This window comes from Pelodiscus sinensis, chromosome 14, assembly GCF_052426305.1.
Source record: "Pelodiscus sinensis isolate ZL-2025 chromosome 14, ASM5242630v1, whole genome shotgun sequence".
Taxonomy (NCBI): domain Eukaryota; kingdom Metazoa; phylum Chordata; order Testudines; family Trionychidae; genus Pelodiscus; species Pelodiscus sinensis.
In genome coordinates, this window is record NC_143065.1 from 25518331 (window position 1) to 25536050 (window position 17720).

The 17720-nt window shown below is 42.2% G+C and overlaps 1 protein-coding gene across 3 annotated transcripts in view; it reads left to right on the forward strand.

The window, feature by feature from the left end:
• The first annotated feature begins 4009 nt into the window (after window positions 1-4009).
• SPPL2A (signal peptide peptidase like 2A) overlaps window positions 4010-17720 on the forward strand; it is a 55213-nt gene continuing 41502 nt past the window's right edge. For all 3 annotated transcript variants that reach the window (XM_075897157.2, XM_075897156.2, XM_075897158.2), the window contains exons 1-4: window positions 4010-4211; window positions 9467-9586; window positions 14435-14620; window positions 15978-16067. In XM_075897157.2, the coding sequence (XP_075753272.2) occupies window positions 4149-4211; window positions 9467-9586; window positions 14435-14620; window positions 15978-16067 (459 nt within the window). In that variant the 5' untranslated portion in view covers window positions 4010-4148. The remainder of the gene's footprint in view (window positions 4212-9466; window positions 9587-14434; window positions 14621-15977; window positions 16068-17720) is intronic.

The window sequence follows — 17720 nt, forward strand, 5'->3', positions numbered from 1 at the left end:
TTTTCCCAAAATAGGTGGATTTTACAGTGTATTCTGCAAGGCCACAAACTTGAGCTATTTCACCCTGGGTATGAAATTAATTTTAAAGTCAAAGGCCCCTCAAGGAAACATACTGCTTGACTGAATTGACAGAAAGTGGGGGTCCAGTTATTGCACTTCATTTTAACTCTGGAACTATTACTCAGGGAGACAGATTCTTAAGTGGAGCAGAACAATTTACAAATTTGAAGTAGTTGTAGTGGTCTAGTTCTGATCAGTGGAACTGGAGTCAGGAGACATACATGAGGAGTGGATAGCACTGTCCAGATGTTGACATTAAAGAACAATTTGTATTGCTGTTTGATGAAACGGTAACTGGAAAAATAAATGTTACAGCTGCTTCTGTAGGAAGGTAATTTTTATAAGGTTAGTTCACTTGCTCCACTACTGTCATTTACAGATTGATACATAGTTTTTTAATGATGCAGATCAGTCTTCATGGAAAACAGATGCTTCAGAACAGGTTAGGTAGGACTAAAAGCTATGAAAAGACCAATGGAATGAGATACCATGTCAGTGATTGTTTTTTCTTTCTATTCTAGCCTCTTCTGTAATAAGACATTTTAGGGTACATCTATACTTCCAGTATCCTGAAATAGTTCTTCTGCATCTTTGAAACAAGCTATTCCAACATCACTGTAAACCTCATTCCACGAGGATTAAGGGACATTTTGGAATACCAGTTTATTTTGAAATTTGGTGCTAATTGCAAAATAAGCTAATTCAAAATTAACTCAAAATAAGCTATGCAATTTGTGTAGTTCAAACTGTGTAGTTTATTTCGAGCTAAGGGTGCAGTGTAGACTCACCCTTAGTGATCAAGAGGGCCAATCCGGCTCTTATTGCCTTTTAAATTGCAGAGCTGCAGCAGGGTTTGGTCCCGGACCTGGTGCGAGCTGGGCTGCCTGCTCCCCCAGCTCCTACTACATTTTAAATGCAGAGCTGCAGTGGGGGTAGAGCTGCATTTAAATGTGTATAGTCGATAGTATTAACTGATAAGCTTTTGCTTATCAGTTAATCAGTTATTTGACTACTATTATGTCCCTAACCCACATCTCACTCCCTTCTGACTAGGGTATGCCTTGGGTACACAATTCCCTGCCTTTATGGCGTATGTTCCAGCAAAGGCAAACTGCCTAAACAGGCCGGTGTGCTTTCTCTGCAGACACTGATAACAGAGTGATTGCTGCAGACATAAGTTACCACGTGATTCTTTCTAAGCAAGCCTACTTTATTCTTAAGGTAAAAAGCATTGGAGAAAACCCATTGAAAACAATAAAAGTAGCTATACATTTGCTGGTAAGCTTATGAGAGTTCTCCCTGTCATGAGGTCTGGAAGGCCCAGTCATCTTACCCATTTGCTGAGTAAGGAAAAAGGCCCTGAGTCTATGTAATCTCAGGTTACTTATGAAAGTCTTATTTTTTCAGTCTCTGGAGAATCCAGTTTGAACAAGCATATCCATATTTTTCCATCCAGGGAGAATGTCTTTCAAAGATTGATAATGGAAGAAGTTAATTAGTAGACTTCTCCCTACTAGAAAAGATACATATAATGCCACAACACCTACACAATTGCATGTTTAATACAAAATACCTCAACAGTATTTACCTTAATTCAGTAAAATTTATTTTATTTCCATAAGATCTATTTAGGGATAGTCTGAGTCTGGCGCAGTGTCTCATTACTTTTCATTATTTATGCATGCTAAAATGGGAGATGGAATTGCTTGCAGTTTATCTTTTGTTGACCCAGGAACAAAGTAGACCCAGGAACACTGAGGGAAAAAATGCTTTTTTGGCATAATCAAAGTCAAAAGGCTTTCCATACATCAAAGGAGTAATTATTTATAGAATTACATTTCAAGTGCCTAGGGTCAAAAGGTGCCTTGGCAACAATTGTATGGGGGAAATGGCTCTGGATGCTACATTTTTATTTTTGTTTTTAAATCCATCATATCCAATGAGGCAGAAATCACATGCACACGAATCCGTTCTCCCTCCAACAACTAATAGTTGTTTGTTCACAGATACAGTAGTTTTATAATTTTGTTAAGTTTGTTCCCCAATTATTCAGCTTCTTGAAACCAATATATAAGCTTGACATGTATCATGCATCTTCCCTGGTTTAACTCCTCAGTGTTGTTTCTATAAAAAAAAATTCATCAGTCATCACGGTCATATGATGAATCACATTTGACAAGGGTTTAATGAAGAGTCAAATATATGCATCAGAAAAGATTGTAGGTGACTGGAAACACAGATTTTGGGTCTAATGTTGAGAAATTGACACTCACTTGCAGGTGCTGAGCATCTTGCAGAACTGGGCTTTCTGTGTTCAGTTTTGAGCACAATCACTAATCACTGTAAAGAGCAGTGCTGTATAAAGAATAAGAAAGTTTCAAAACAGTTTTATTAAAAATGAAGGACAGGCTACTTGTTTATTATCCAGAAATTGTCAGGTGGCATAAAGAAAAAGCAACACACGTTGACAGATTTCAGAGGTAGTCGTGTTAGTCTGTTTCAGCAAAAATAACAAGGAGGCAGTGGCACCTTAAAGACTAAGGCTGTGTCTAGACTGGCAAGTTTTTCCACAAAAGCAGTCACTTTTGCAGAAAAACTTGCCAGCTGTCTACACTGGCCGCTTGAATTTGCGCAAGAACACTGACGATCTAATGTAAGATTGTCAGTGTTCTTGCGCAAATACTATGCTGCTCCCGCTCGAGAAAAAGCCCTCTTGCGCAAATGGTTTTGCGCAAGAGGGCCAGTATAGACAGCTAAAAACTGTTTTGCGCAAAAAAGCCCCGATGGTGAAAATGGCGATCGGGGCTTTCTTGAGCAAAACCGCATCTAGATTGGCACGGACGCTTTTCCGCAAAAAGTGCTTTTGCAGAAAAGCGTCCGTGCCAATCTAGACACTCTTTTCCGCAAATGCTTTTAACAGAAAAACTTTTCCGTTAAAAGCATTTGCGGAAAATCATGCCAGTCTAACAGCCTAACAATTTTATTATGGTATAAGCTTTCCTGAGTTGCAACTCACTTCATCAGATGCACGAAGGGAAAGAAAATGATTCAAATAGTAGGAATACAGAGATGGGAGTTTTATATCAGAGCTAATTCATCAGGGTACATCTGGATAAGAAGGTGAGAATACCTAATGTGGAAAATTACTTACGCAATGAGCAAGCCATTCCCAATCTCTAATCAACTCATTTTGATGGTGTCAAATTTACATATGAACACCTGCTCAGCAGTCTCACACTGCAAACTGGTTTTGAAGTTTTTGTGCTTGCGGATGATAAGCAAAAAACCCTTCAAATCTCTTCCAGTACACCAACCTCCCTCCCTGTTCTGAGTCCCCTCCCATACCCAAACACTCTCACAGAGCCTGCACCCTGTAGCCCCTTCTTCAGCCAAGGGCACCTCCCATACTCAAATCCCTTGACCCCAGCCTAGAGCCTGCACCCCCTTCCATATCCTAGTCCCCTGTAAGTGGGGGGGGAAGAGGGGCAGTAGACTGGCGTGAACAGGGAAGGAGCAGGTCAGGGGCATGGTCTCTGGGAAGGGCAGGGCAAAGGTGCTTGGGTTTGTGTGATTAGCTAGTCAGCCCCCCTACCTACATTTGGCAATAGAAACTGAAGCCAAAGGATCCCACAAGCCCTTTGCTTGCTCCATGGGATGGGACCCCTTGTTTAACGTTTCAGCAGCTGGCCTGTTGCAGTTGTCGGAAGGGGGAACCGCTCAGCTGGGGGAGGGCCCGATCTTGGGGGCCCAGCTGGGCAGGCTGGGCCAGGCCTTTAAGAGTCCAATGGAGAGGAGCCGAAGCCTTTGCTGGAGGACAGCAGGGCCCTGCGCGCCGAGGCCGCCCGCCTCCGTCACCTAAAGGCTTGTCCGGGGCGGGGGCTCACGGGCACGCTGCGGCCGGGCGGAGCCAGCCGAGGAGGCGGGGAAAGGGCTAAGGCCGCTGGCAGCCGCCACCCCCGCGGCGTAGCCGGCGGAAGAGGAAGTGCGGGGCTGCGAAGACTCCGGGTTTGGCCGGCGGCGGGCCGGGGGCTGCGAGGGTGGAGGGCGAGCCGGTCCCGGCTGCTGCCCCGGCGGGCGGGCGGAAGAGGATGAGCGGCATGAGGCCCGCCTGGCTGCTGCGGGCCGCTCTCTGGGCCCTGCTGCTCCCGCTGGTGAGCGACTGGCGAGCGCGCTGCCCCGGCCGGGCTGGGCCGCGCTAGGCCGCCCGGCGCTCCGGGAGCCGCACCCTGGGGGCGGTCGGGGGGGAGTCGGAGCGGAGGGAAGCTGTGCGGGAGGGGGCTGGGGGAGGGGAGGGGAAGGGAGGAGAAAGGAAGGGGGGCCAGGGGGCTGTGGGGGAGAGGAAAGGAAGGGGGGCCAGGGGGCTGTGGGGGAGAGGAAAGGAAGGGGGGCCAGGGGGCTGTGGGGGAGAGGAAAGGAAGGGGGGCCAGGGGGCTGTGGGGGGGGAAAGGAAGGGGGGCCAGGGGGCTGTGGGGGAGAGGAAAGGAAGGGGGGCCAGGGGGCTGGCAGGTGGGGGGCGGGGAAGGGGGTTATGGGGGAGGGGTGCTGTGGGAGAGAGGAGGGGAAAGGAAGGGGGTGGGGGGGCTGAGAAGGGGGCTATGGGGGAAGATGCAGTGGTGGGTGGGTAAACTGCGGGGAGGGGTGTGGCATGATGTCATGCCCAAGAGAGGGGATCCCCCATCAAGGGGGGTGGTGGTTGAGTTCACACTCCTGGACTGTAGAGGGGGCGGGGGGTGTCAATGTAAGACTGGGGGTGCATCTGCACTGCAAGGCTTAACTTGAAATGTTATGCAATTTGAGCTACGTCAGTTGCATAGCTTATTTCGAAATAGGGAACCTCTGCACAGCAATTATAGAGCAGTCTACCTCCAACTTCCCTTATTCCTCCTATGATGAGGGTTACAGGGGTCAGAGTATGAAGTCCTCCAGCTTGACAGTATTTTGACACTATTTCAAAATAGCTGCCTGCAGTGTAGACACAGACTAAGTCCTTTCAGAATAGCGCTAGTTACTTAGTCTTGCAGTGTAGATGTATCCTGGGGAAGGATGATGGGGTAGTAGTGGAAACATTCAGCACTGTGTAATGCAATCTGGATCCTACTCCTGTGGCTGCTGTGAATGAGTTTGGGTTTTGGGCTGTTTGTGTGAGCTAATATGACCCAGTGCCAGTTGTGTTATGTGCAGTGTGTGTCTTTTGGTCCTGTCTGGCTATCTGACTTGTGATGAGAACCATTCACTTTTACTCTGTTGGGAACTTTGCTCATTTTCCTGAACGACACTTACTCACAGCTTGTTTTGTTGAAGATCTGAAATGTTACCTGAAAAAGGTGGATTGGTTCTTTGGGGTTCTGCAGTTTCTATCCAGGAGCAGAAGTAAAACTGCTTAAAACATTATGACAGAGCTCATCTTCGTAGTATTTATACCCGGGCCTGAATTGCGAGGGCATTTCCATTCCAATGTGGTAGACTAAAGGTCAGGAAAATGTCAAATTAATATACACACTTTCAGATGCTTCCTAACCTCACATCTTATCTTTTGAGGTCCGTTCTGTCCATACATCAGTGCTGATTGGCTGTCTGTATAGGAGGAAACTTTTTATATAAATATACCTATTGTTGTTACTCATCAGGTCCAATGTGCATATTAGTAACTGGTCGTATTTACATGCTTTAGTAGGATTATGCAACACACTTGAAGCATTGGCTGTCATAGGGCCTTGTATACAATAAGGCCTAATCTACACTAACCCTTGCTGTTGATCTAAACTTCAGCTATACCAGGGTGGGCCTCAGGAAGAAGGGGCAGGGCCAGGATACTTCCCTGCTTTCCCACCCGCAGACTGTGCTTGGTCTGGTGGTGGAGGAATGCACAAAATCTTTGCCCACCCTAGAGGTTCCCCCTAGGTGCCCATGCCCCTGGTGGTGGGCGGAGACTGCATGCTCCCCCTTCTGCCCCCAGGCCAATCTGGGCTTGGGGGTGGGGGAGCACATGAAGTCTCCTCCTGCCTTGCCAGGAGTGCTGGTACTTCTAAGGGCCGTGCACTTCTTGCAGGGTGGAGGAAAATCCGTGCATTTCCTCCCACCTCCAGGCCCTGATTGCCTGCCTGGGGGCAGGGGAGCGACAGGGCCTCCACGGGCTATATCAACCCACTTGGTGGGCTAGATCCGACCCATGGAGGCCCTTTTGCCCACCCCTGAGCTAAGCAAATAGCTACTCTTTTCATCCTGGTGGAGTATCAGCATTGACAGGAGAGCATTCAGATATTGTGATAAATCAACAGCTGGTGCATTCATCTACAGATGTAAAATTTTGATTAATTAGTCAATCGAATAGTTGATGCAATTTGCATCGACTATTCAATGAGTTGATAAAGGTGCCTCTGCCTTTGAAGTGTAGCAACAACCCCAGGACTTGCTACACTTCAAAGGCGAAGCACTGCAGGGAGCACAGGGCCAGTTGGGGACTCGAGCAGTCCCCTGCTGGCCCCATGCTTCCTGTGGCATTTCAAAGCAGCAGCGCCTCATGGAGGCCAATGAGTCACCAGCTGACCCTGGGCTCCATGTGGCACTGCCGCTTTGAAATGCCACAGGGAGCCCAGTGTCAGGGGACTCCCAGCTGGCCCTGGACTACATGTGGTGTTTCAAAGCGCCAGACCCTGGGCTCCATGCAGTGCTGCTGTTTTGAAACACTGCATGCAACCTGGGCCAGCTAGGAACACCCAGCTGGCTCTAGGCTGCTCATGGCATTTCAAAGTGGCAGTGCCAAATGGAGCCCAGGGTCTGGCCTCAGGCTTCACACAGTGTTTTGCAGCACCTCCTTCTATCCCCACCCCGCTGCCTCTTTCTGATAGACAGGAAGGGGGGAGCAACTAGTCAACTAGCGTGTTGACTATCCGATAAGCATTTGCTTATCTGATAGTTGACTAGTCATTCACATCCCTAGATTCATTGTTGCAGCATGGATCCCCAGCATAGATCCCCAGCATAGTAGAGACCAGCTTTAATAATCAAGCTGCTGCTACTACTGATGGAGGTTAAATGGTGATAGCAGTATTTAACAAAACAATGTAGTGAGGTGTTGAAGAACAAGTGATTGCTTATTTAAAAAAAATTACTGCTTATGAAAACACTGTAACTTCCAGTCATGGAAGGGGCTGATATGAAAGCCTCTAGTTCTTGCTGCTCAGACTCGCTTCTGTCTCCATTTGAAGTAAGATAATCAATATTATGACTTGCCAGCAATTTACATTTTTAGATGAATGGATTTAGTTTAAGAGGTAGAAGATTGGCATTTCTTCTGCTTATCATAACTCATTAAACAAACTCTTCAGTTTTTTTTAACTTTCTCTAATAACTGGAGGGCTGTACATTTAAAATACTAACAGGCTCAAGCTATTTTCACACTTTGGTTGGTGAGCAGATGTTCATTCTCAGACTGAAAATACGTGCTATTCTTCGTGAGAATTGTTGCCATTCAAACCAGACAGATCTAAAACTCTGAAACAACTGCACGGGAATACCTCTTGCTTTTTCTCCTTTTTCTCTTGAGATTGTGTTTGCTATAGAAGAAGGATAATGCCTTTCCAAGAATATTAGAGGCATACAAGCTATTAGATACCTGCCATCTATATAAGAAGTTATGAAATTCTAAGCCTCTCTTTTCCTACCTATCTCTTCATTATTAATATTGCTTAAGTCTGTACCTCACAGCTAACAAAGAGAAATCTAAAACTTACAACTGGGCTGTCTGACTTCTTTTATCTCTTACTTCATTCCATGTTAAGGTAAGTGCCTATTTTCAAGGAGCGTTAAGATGACCAGCTTAAAATTATGGCATAACTTTCCTCAGTTCCCAATTACTTACTTTCTTCTGGTAACACCTACCTGAAACAAATGACACCTTTTCTGTCATTAGCTATCTTCTAGCTATAATTTATTTTACCGTAAATCATATTTTTTTTATCTGGAACACGGAAAATAAATGTTACATATTTCCTTTATTGTGGACAAATTCATAATGCCGGACTGTTTTTATGAGTCTGTATTTGTTTTGTATTTATACAAGTATGTATCCAACTGGGAAATAAAGAATTTAACAAAAAACAAACAAATGGAAGTTTGTAATAAAGAATTCTGAAACTATATCTTCTAATGTGGTCCTCCAATAATCTTGTCAAAAGATTGGCAAGACTAGATATATTTTTAAACATAATTATAGGAATTACTAATCCACAGCTGGAGTAGTTCTTTTATCTGTCAGTGGCTGTCTTTGAGAAATACATGTAAAAAGTGCTATATCAGAAATTTATGAATATTGGTTACTGAGCACTTTCAGAAATCAATTTTTAGACCTTAACATCTTCATTTTTCTTTAATTCTGTGCCTGCACACAGAGAAAGGGCTTGCATCATGGTATAAACTATAAAATCTGGTCTTAAAAATCTTTTAAAATATAGCTACTTTGACCAACAAAATAATCTGCACCTAAGTATTCCTACAATTTAGAATTCAATTTAAATTTTAAGGTAAATATGGGCATACTGTGTTTAACCTCGCTTCTCTTCCAACACCCCCACGTGCATTTCCCCTTTCTCCCTGAAACTAAAACTTTCAGGCCAAGACTAAATCTTTATAATTGCTATAACAGCAGGGAAAATATAAAGCTTAATCATACATCTCCTGCTCGCAAAAGTAAACTTATATGAGCATTCCCAGTGAACTATGTACATGAAACAGGTATTTAAGATGGGGCCATGACTGTACAGGTAGATTCCTTCTAAACTGGGACCCTGTGGTCTGGCAAGACCTCAGTTTTGTCCCTGGACTAGAGAGCCCAGGTGGCTGGGAGTCTGGTGGGAAAGGGGGGGCCAGCAGTCAGAAGCCCTGCCGGGGCTGGGAACCCACCCTCACTGGCAGCAGGGAGGGCTGGCGGCAGGGGGGCTGAGAGCCTTTCTGGGGCGGGGGCAGTGGTGCCAGGGCTAACCTCACCTGGTCCAACAAGCTGCCTTGTTTGGGACTTGTACATCACATACCCTACTGGCTATATCAAGTATGTTATTAATCTTTTTTCCAGTGTAAAGGGAATGTGAAATTTAAGAATACTTGCCTGGAGGCATTCTCTCTCTTTATGTTGCTCTTCATAGCCTTGTGTGTGTGAGAAATGAATGACAAATGTGAAATGTACTTGTGCACCAGTGTTCCCTTGCTTTGATTTGCCATACAAACTCGTATCAGCTTTCCACTTTCTCACTTGCAATACACAACCAAAACCAAGTTAAGGCTAATCTTGTTATCTGTTCCATTTATTTTTTGGTATTGGAACTTTTAAAAATTGTTTTCTTGCTTAGAATATTATTTCTCTACTGGTAGTGTAAACTGTGTTATCTAACACAGAAATTTCATATTGTAGGTAAGTGCACAGGAGGGAATCCTTCATGCTTCTGGAAATGGGATACCCCCATTAACAAAGGACTACTGCATATTTTACAATCCTTCGTGGATATCTCTTCCAAATACCCTGGATAACACTGTGAGTAATTATGTAACTGTACTGTCTAAGAACTATGAAACCAACAATAGCTTTGGTTCAAGTGGAATTTACTGGTGGGGAAAACTGAGTAAAATCAGTGCTATTTTAAATGTATACCCCAAGTTTAAAAAAAAAAAAAAAAAAAAAGGACCAAAAAAGTGTTGCTGTGGCTAAACTAAGTGGTTAGAGGCCAAAAGGAATCTTATTGAAGAAAATAGTAAGGAACATAAAATTTGACAAGTCAAGTGTAAAAGTACAATTAAAAGTCTTAAAGTATTTGAAGAACAGCCAGCCAAAGACTCAAAAACAAGCATGAAAACATTTAAATAAATCCGAAGCAGGAAGTTTGTTAAACAATCGGTGGGGCACTGGAAGCTGAGTTGTTAAAAGAACACTCAAGGAAGATAAAACTGTTAAGAGAAACTAAATTAATTCTCTGAAGCAGTCTTCACTGCAGAGGATGCAAGAGAGTCCCACACCTGAGCCATTATTTTTAGGTGACAAATCTGAGGAACTGTCCCAGACTGAGGTGATATTAGAGGAAGTTGTAGAACAAATAGATAAACACTAAGAAATCACCAGGACCAGGAGTTCTGAAGAACTCAAATATTAAATTTCAGAACTACTATCCTGTAAATCATCTTTGGTTGACGGCCAATTTTTAAAAAGGCTCTATCAGCAATTACAGGCTGGTAAGCCTAAACTTCAGTACCAGGCAATTGGTTGAAACGTAGCAAAGAATAGAATCCAGACACCTAGATGAACACAGTTTGTTGGGGGAGAGACAACATGACTTTTGTAAATGGAAATCATGACTCACCCATTTATTAGAGTTCTTTGAGGGAGTCAACAAATGTGGCCAAGAGTGATCCAATGGATATAATGTACTTAAACTTTTAGAAAGTCTTTGAAAATATCTTCACCAAAGGCACTTAAAGTAAGATACATGGGATAAAAGGGAAGGTCGTCTCATGGATCAATAATTGGATAAAAGATAGGAAGCAAAGTGTCGGAATAAATGATCAGTTTTCATAATGAAGAGTGGTAAATAGTGGTATCCCATAGGAGTCTGAACAGGGACCAATACTTTTCAGCATATTTACAAATTATCTGAAAAAAAGATAAATAATGAGGTGGCAAAATTTGCAGAAGATACAAAATTACTAAGATAGTTAAGTCCAAAGCAGGCTGCAAGAGTTACAAAGGGATCTCATGAAACTGGGTAACAAAATGGCAGATGAAATTCATTATTGAAAAATGTACAATAATGCATATTGAAAAACAATCTGAACCATACATAGAAAATGATGGGAGTCTAAATTAGCTATTATCACTCAAAGAGATCTTGGAGTCATTGTAGGTAGTTCTCTGAAAATATCTGCTCAGTGTGCAGCAGCAGTCAAAGTGCTAACAATTTTAGGAATATGTCGAGACAAAGTATGATTGTTACATAAATCCATGATATGCCAATATCTTAAATCCTGCATGCAGACCTGTTTGCCTCATTACAAAAAAGATATATAGGAATTAGAAAAGGAACAGAGACAAGCAACTAAACTTATTAGGAGTATGGAATAGCTTCCATATGATGTGAGATTAAAAAGACTGACTTTTCAGTTTGGAGAAGAAGTGACTAAGGGAGGGGGATATGATAGAGGTCTATAAAATCATGGCTAGTTTTGAGAGAGTAAATAAGGAAATGTTATTTACTCCTTCTCAAACACAAGAACTAGGGAGAAGGTTTAAAACAACCAAAGAAAGTACTACTTCACACAATACAGAAACAACCTGTGAATTTATTTACCAGGGGATGTTGTGAAGGCCAAAACTATAACATTTGAAAAACTAGAGAATCCCGGCAGATAGGTCTATCAATGGCTATTAGCCAGGCTGGGCAGGGATGCAATTCCATACTTTGTGTCCCTCCCCTCTGTTTGCCAAAAACAGGGAATGCAAAACTGGGGATAGGTCACTTTGTGACTGCCTGGTCTGTTCATTCTTTCAGAAGCACCTGTCACTGTCAGAAGACAGGATAGTGGGATAGATGGACCATTTGTCTCACCAAGTATGGACATTCCTATATTCTACGTTCTCATTAGGATAACTTCTAACTAGTTACCACTACTTATCTTCTGTCAAGAATAATCATAACACAATCCTTAAATTTAGTACTGTGAATATACATTTAGCCTAAAGTGTGGCCCACACAACCCACTCACCAGGTTATCAAGTGCCACACAATTCAGTGCCCCCTCTCCCACTGCCATGTTGCTCCTGCCCTCTACTTTGAAGCTGCTCTCGGTAGCCTTCTCCTTGCTTTGTAGCATGGTGAGGGATAGTGACTACTGATGTGAGGGTGTACAGAGGCAATGTCGGGGAGGGAGGGGCAAAAGGAAGGGCATCCCATGGCTCGGGTGTGGGACAGGGAGCTTTATTGCTGTTTGCTTTGAATGCTGATCTAATTAAAGGGCAATGTACTTAAATGGACAATGTTCCTGGAATACTTTGACTGAAGTGATTTTTGTTTGGAATACACCTTATTTTGGAACTTGGTAGGTTTAAAATAAGACTTGCCAATATTGATTAGCATGTTCATTTGCATAAAATGTGTTTAAAATAGATTTAATTGCAAATGGGTTTTCAGGTGGCAGTATTTTAATGATTATTTGGAATTTATATTACCGTCCCTTACTCATGGTTAAAACTCACACTTGAGCCAAGATTAGAAAAATTCCACAAACATTTTGAAGAGGCTTTTTCCTTTCCTTTCACAACCCTTTATGTTACTGGTAAATGCTCTAGGCTTGTAAATAATCAAAGAAATATTCTTTCCCTTGATTCATAAACAAGGCTGGCTCAGTACAAAATCAGAGGAAGTGCAACAGCCTTGCTTTTGTCAAGGACCAGCTGTGGCCAAACGTAGGGGTAGCTTGACAAGCCAAAGAAAACAACTTGCTTGTTGAATAGGACCTAATGTTTGTTTATAAAACTAAAATTAAATATATGGAGATTTTTATTTATACTACAACTACTTTGGTTTAAGGCTAATTTACTGTCCTGGGGGGGGTGTGTGTGTGTGTGTGTGTGTGTTGCAAATGAACCAGAGTTTGGATATGTATCTTAGTCACTGCTGCTTTGCAAGATTAAACTTGTGTACGACAGTGGGGTTATCTAAAGCTGCTGTCTGCTACTCATTATAAGCATATTCAGAAGCCTAGTTGCTGAGAAGCTTTGGTCTTGAAGTAGGCTGTAAAGAGATTAAGATTGGTTTGGAAATCTCAAATGTATTCAGTTGCTTATTGCTATGCTTTTAAATTTTTGTGATCTGTTAGTATTGCGGTGAACCCACATGAATGATAGAAGGGGGAAATAAAAATAATGGATTTCAGGAAGACAGACTTGAGCAAACTTAGAGCTGGTAGGTAAGGTCCCATGGGAAGCAAGACTAAGAGGAAAAACAACTGAAGACAGTTGGCAGTTTTTCAAAGGGGCATTTATTAAGGCCCCAGAGCAAACTATTCTGCTGCATAGGAAGTATGGCAAGAGACTATCTTGGCTTAATCAGGAGATCTTAAATAATCTAAAAATAAAAAAGGAGTCCTATAAAAAGTGGAAACAAGGTCAAATGACAAAGGATGAATATAAGCAAATAACACAAGTTTGTAAGGGCAAAAGTAGAAATGCACAGGCACAAAATGAGCTCAGTCTAGCTAGAGACATAAAGGGCAGCAAGAAAACATTCTACAAATATTAGAAGCAAGAGGAAGACCAAAGACAGGGTAGGCCCATTGCTCAATGAAGAGGGAGAAACAATAACAGAAAATGTAGAAGTGGCAGAGGTGTTTAACGACTTCGTTTCAGTTTTCACCAAGAAGGTTGGTAGTGACTGGATGCCTAACATAGTAAATGCTGGTGGAAATGAAGTAGGTTTAGAAGTTAAAGGAAAAGAGCTAGTTAAAAATTACTGAGAGAAGTTAACTATCTTCAAGTCATCAGGGTTTGATGAAATGCATCCTCTGAGGTTAGGATAAGAAGCAATGGGCTTAAATTGCAGCAAGGGAGGTTTAGGTTGGATGTGTGGAAAACTTCCTGTCAGGTCGGTTAAACGCTGGAATAAATTGCCTAGGGAGGTTGTGGAATCTCCATCATTGGAGATATTTATGAGCAACTGGGATAAATATCTATCAGGGATGATCTAGAACAATGGTGGGAAATCTCTTTTGCATCAGGATCCACTGACCCACAGAAAAATCAGTCAGGAGCTGCACACAAATGAGAAGTAAAGTGAGAAGCCCCTGACTGAGAAGGAAAAAGGCACTCCTCACATTCACCTTGCACACCAGAACTTAGGGGGCCCAGGCTTGTAGATTTTATGTACTCCGGCCCCGCGGGTGGACGGCAGGGGGACTGGAGCACCTGTATGGGCTTTTCATTGCTGAGCCTCGGTGGCCAGATCCGGGCAAGCTAAGGGAGCTGCATCTGGCCCCCAGGCCTGAGGTTCCCCACTCCTTATATAGATGGCCCTTGTCCTGCTATGAAGGCAGGGGACTGGACTTGATCTTTTGAGGTCCCTTCTAGTTCTAGTATTTTCTGAATGTCCCTGTGTGTGTGCTAGTATTTTCTGAATGTGTGTGTGTGTGTTTTGTTTTTTTTTTTCTCTCCCTACTGATTTCCTATTCTGAACCCACATTGCTGAGTCAACTATGCCATTATATTTCTTAGGTCCATTTACTACCTGTAAATAAATGTTTTGGTGGGATAAATAAATGAGAAACCATCTTGGAAATTAATATTTGATTAGGTTTTTTTTTTGTTTAACATTTCTGATTTTTTTTTTTTTTTTTGTAGGCTTCCAGGAGTTTGAAAAATTTGACATCCAAAGTGCTTTGCAGTAATGCTGAAGTTCCTTCTACTCTTATTATAAAGGACAAGGCAGTTGTTGTAATGAGAGGAAACTGCTCATTTGTGGATAAAGCAAGAACTGCTCAAAATCACGGTGCTAAAATACTGTTGATTGCCACTAAAACTGGTCTAGTAAGTTCTCACATTCTATGGCGTAATCTTCTTTAAACTGACATTATCTTATTTGCATTTATTGACCTCTGGTTACCTATTCTTTATATTCAAACAACTAAATGAAAAAGCTTATCTTCATTCTTCTCTAATTTTAGCTGCATAATCTTTAACTGAACAATTTATATTTTATTAAGCATTAGTATAATCTAAAGTGTGTAAGCAATCTTTGCTGGAGAAAACAATCACTAAAAATATCAACTGATACAGAAGAACAAAAGGAAAAAAATGACTAACAACTGCAAGATAAGGGTAGTTCTTTTTGATCATGTCTTATCACTTTGCCAGACATACATGACCTATTTTTCTTGCTCTTTAACGATATTGGATATCTTATGTACATTATATGTATAGTTCTAGTTTGTGCAAATACATTTCAATATAGCAAAATACATTATTAATAGAACATTATTGATGGATTTTTAGCTTAAAAATAGTTAACCCACCTTTTAGAACAAGTTTATTGGAGCCAAACTACTGGGTTTTGATTATATTCATAAAAGCATCAGATGCTTACCAGAACACCTCTGGGTCTGTAATGTTAGCCTTTGCTGTAGCACAGTTTTCCTTATAAATAGCTGAGTTTTTCTCTGTAACTTTGAACCATCTCTGTTGATTTTTGTTTACGAACTAGGAATGTAAGTGAGTGGTCGCAGATTACTCACTCTTTCTCTCTCCCCCTCCCCTCCCCCCCGCTCCCCCGGCTCCCGCTATGTATCAGAGGCAGCAACGGGGGTGGAAACAGGAGCTGGTGCTAGGGGGAACTGGCTATTAGAGGCAGCAGTGGTAGGTGGGTTGGAGGTAGGGGAGGCTACTGCAGAGCAGCCTCTGTTCATGGTGGTTGGGGTTGGCTGCGAACAGGGGCTGCTGCTGGAGCAGCTTCTGCCTGTGGCAAGCCTGGGCTCCCAGAGGCAGGGCTTGCTTTGCGGTAGCAGCCTGGGACCTCCTGCAGACAGGGGCTGCTGGATCCCATGTGAGTCGAGACTGAACAAGCCCGGCTCAGTCAAGTCCAGGAGCTACCCCCTCTGTAGCTCTGCAGTTTAAGTCTAGTCGAAGCTTGGCTGCCTGTGTATCTGGCTCCTCCCTCATGTAAACAGCAGAGCTTGCATCTGGGATAGCTCCTGGACCGGGACAGAGTGCCTCTCCTTATTGACTAATCGTTAGTCGATACAATTTGTGCTGACTACATGAGTAGTCAGTTACCTGCCTCTTAATGTCCTTTTTATCAACATAAATACTGGTGTTCAGAGGATCAACTGTGTATAAAGTAGTGTTAGCAAACATGCTGTCAGGTCCCCTTACAAGTTTTGTGTTTTAGTCTTCTCCTTCAGGTAACAAGACTGATCTACAAAATGTGACCATTCCAGTTGCTCTTGTAAGATATAATGATATAATGGATATGCAGCAGGTAAGTGACTGATAAAATACTGTAATAATTTGATATGTATAAATGTTTCCTAATTACATTGATCATCATTATATGATCCATCCTAATAGTTTAGTGTCCAGTTAGACAGGCATCTTGTATTTTTAACTTGATTCAAGTGTTTATACAGTGTCTTTCTTCTAGCTTTTAACTTCACGTTTAGAGAAAGGGGATTGAGACTTCAGTCATGCTCTTTTCCCTTCCAGGCTAATCTATAAGGGTGTGTCTACACAGCAGGGCTTAACTCAAAATAAACTACACAAATTGAGCTACATCAATTTGCATAGCTTATTTTGAAATTGGGAATTTCTACGCTCACTTTGAAATGGAGCACTCTTCCTCTAGGACTTGCCTTACTCCTTGTACAGTGAGGGTTACAGGAGTCAGAGTAAGAAGTCCTGCAGCTTAACAGTATTTCAACGTTATTTAGAAATAACTGCCTGCTGCGTGATTAAGTTATTTTGAAATAATGTTGCTGTGTAGATGTACCTAACTGTGTTCCTTCAGCTAATAGTAATGAGCAGACTATATTTCTGTTATCCACCTATTCATCAACAGTGACCTGTATTTAAATTTTGTTGAAATGTACAGATTAGAAAAAGATCATAGAGACAGTGATTTAAAAGAGAACATAGAATGGAAAATGTCATGACCAATAGCCAATCTTTGGAATGCTGTATAGGACAAAACACACACCAGATATAAGTTACTATATTATAGTGTGACAATGCAATATGTAATGCTAATATTCGACTAACAGATAGCAACTGACTTTTCTACCATGTTTATATAACCTTGATTGACTGAAGCTCAGTAATTAAAACAGTGTAATTTCCCTGAATTCTACTAATTGCATCAACAGTTACTTCAGATTTTCAAATGTATTCAATGTCACTATGATGTTTAGATAATGGAGATTTTCTAAAATTTATGATTTTTCTCATATAGAAAGTAAAATAGAATCAGTATGTTGCTAGCATGTTCCATAGAGTCACTATTAAATCCTCCCTTCCTCATCTCTACTGTGTTCCCTGTAGCAAAATTTGCTTGTCATGTTCCGTTCCTCTCTTGGTTTTTCTCCTGCATCCAGGTTGTTCACAAATCTCTTAGCTCTCCCTCTGCATCATCTCTGGTTTCTGCCTTTCCTTTGAACTGTTCTACTGAGCTTGCTCCCTCAGAAGTTTGTCACACAGTTAATTGTAAGGCTGAGGTGCAGGATGGTTTTGGAGGACTGCATTGGGTCTGTGGTCGAATTGAGATATTTATTGCATTTTGTCATAGATGACCATTGCTTTTCCACACCTGCCCCAGGATTTCCTCTGAGGTGGTGTCTCTGCATTGGAGCAGGTGATAGATGTCTGCACCCTTGGGCTTGGGTGTTTGCTTGGGCCCATTCCACACTCTGTGAGCCAGTTCTATTGCACCCATGATCTGCCATTTTCCCCGCTAAACATACTTGTCCAGGGCTTTTGTCTAGCTATGATTTTAAGATATAGAAGTCAGTTTAAACTTTTGCAAAGAGGCAATTTTACATATAAACTGTATAGTCCTCTCTGAGTGAAAGGCTCTGCCTTTACTGACAGTAATGATGCCAAACACTGCCTGCTCATAGCACCTGTTTCAGTTCACACTTCA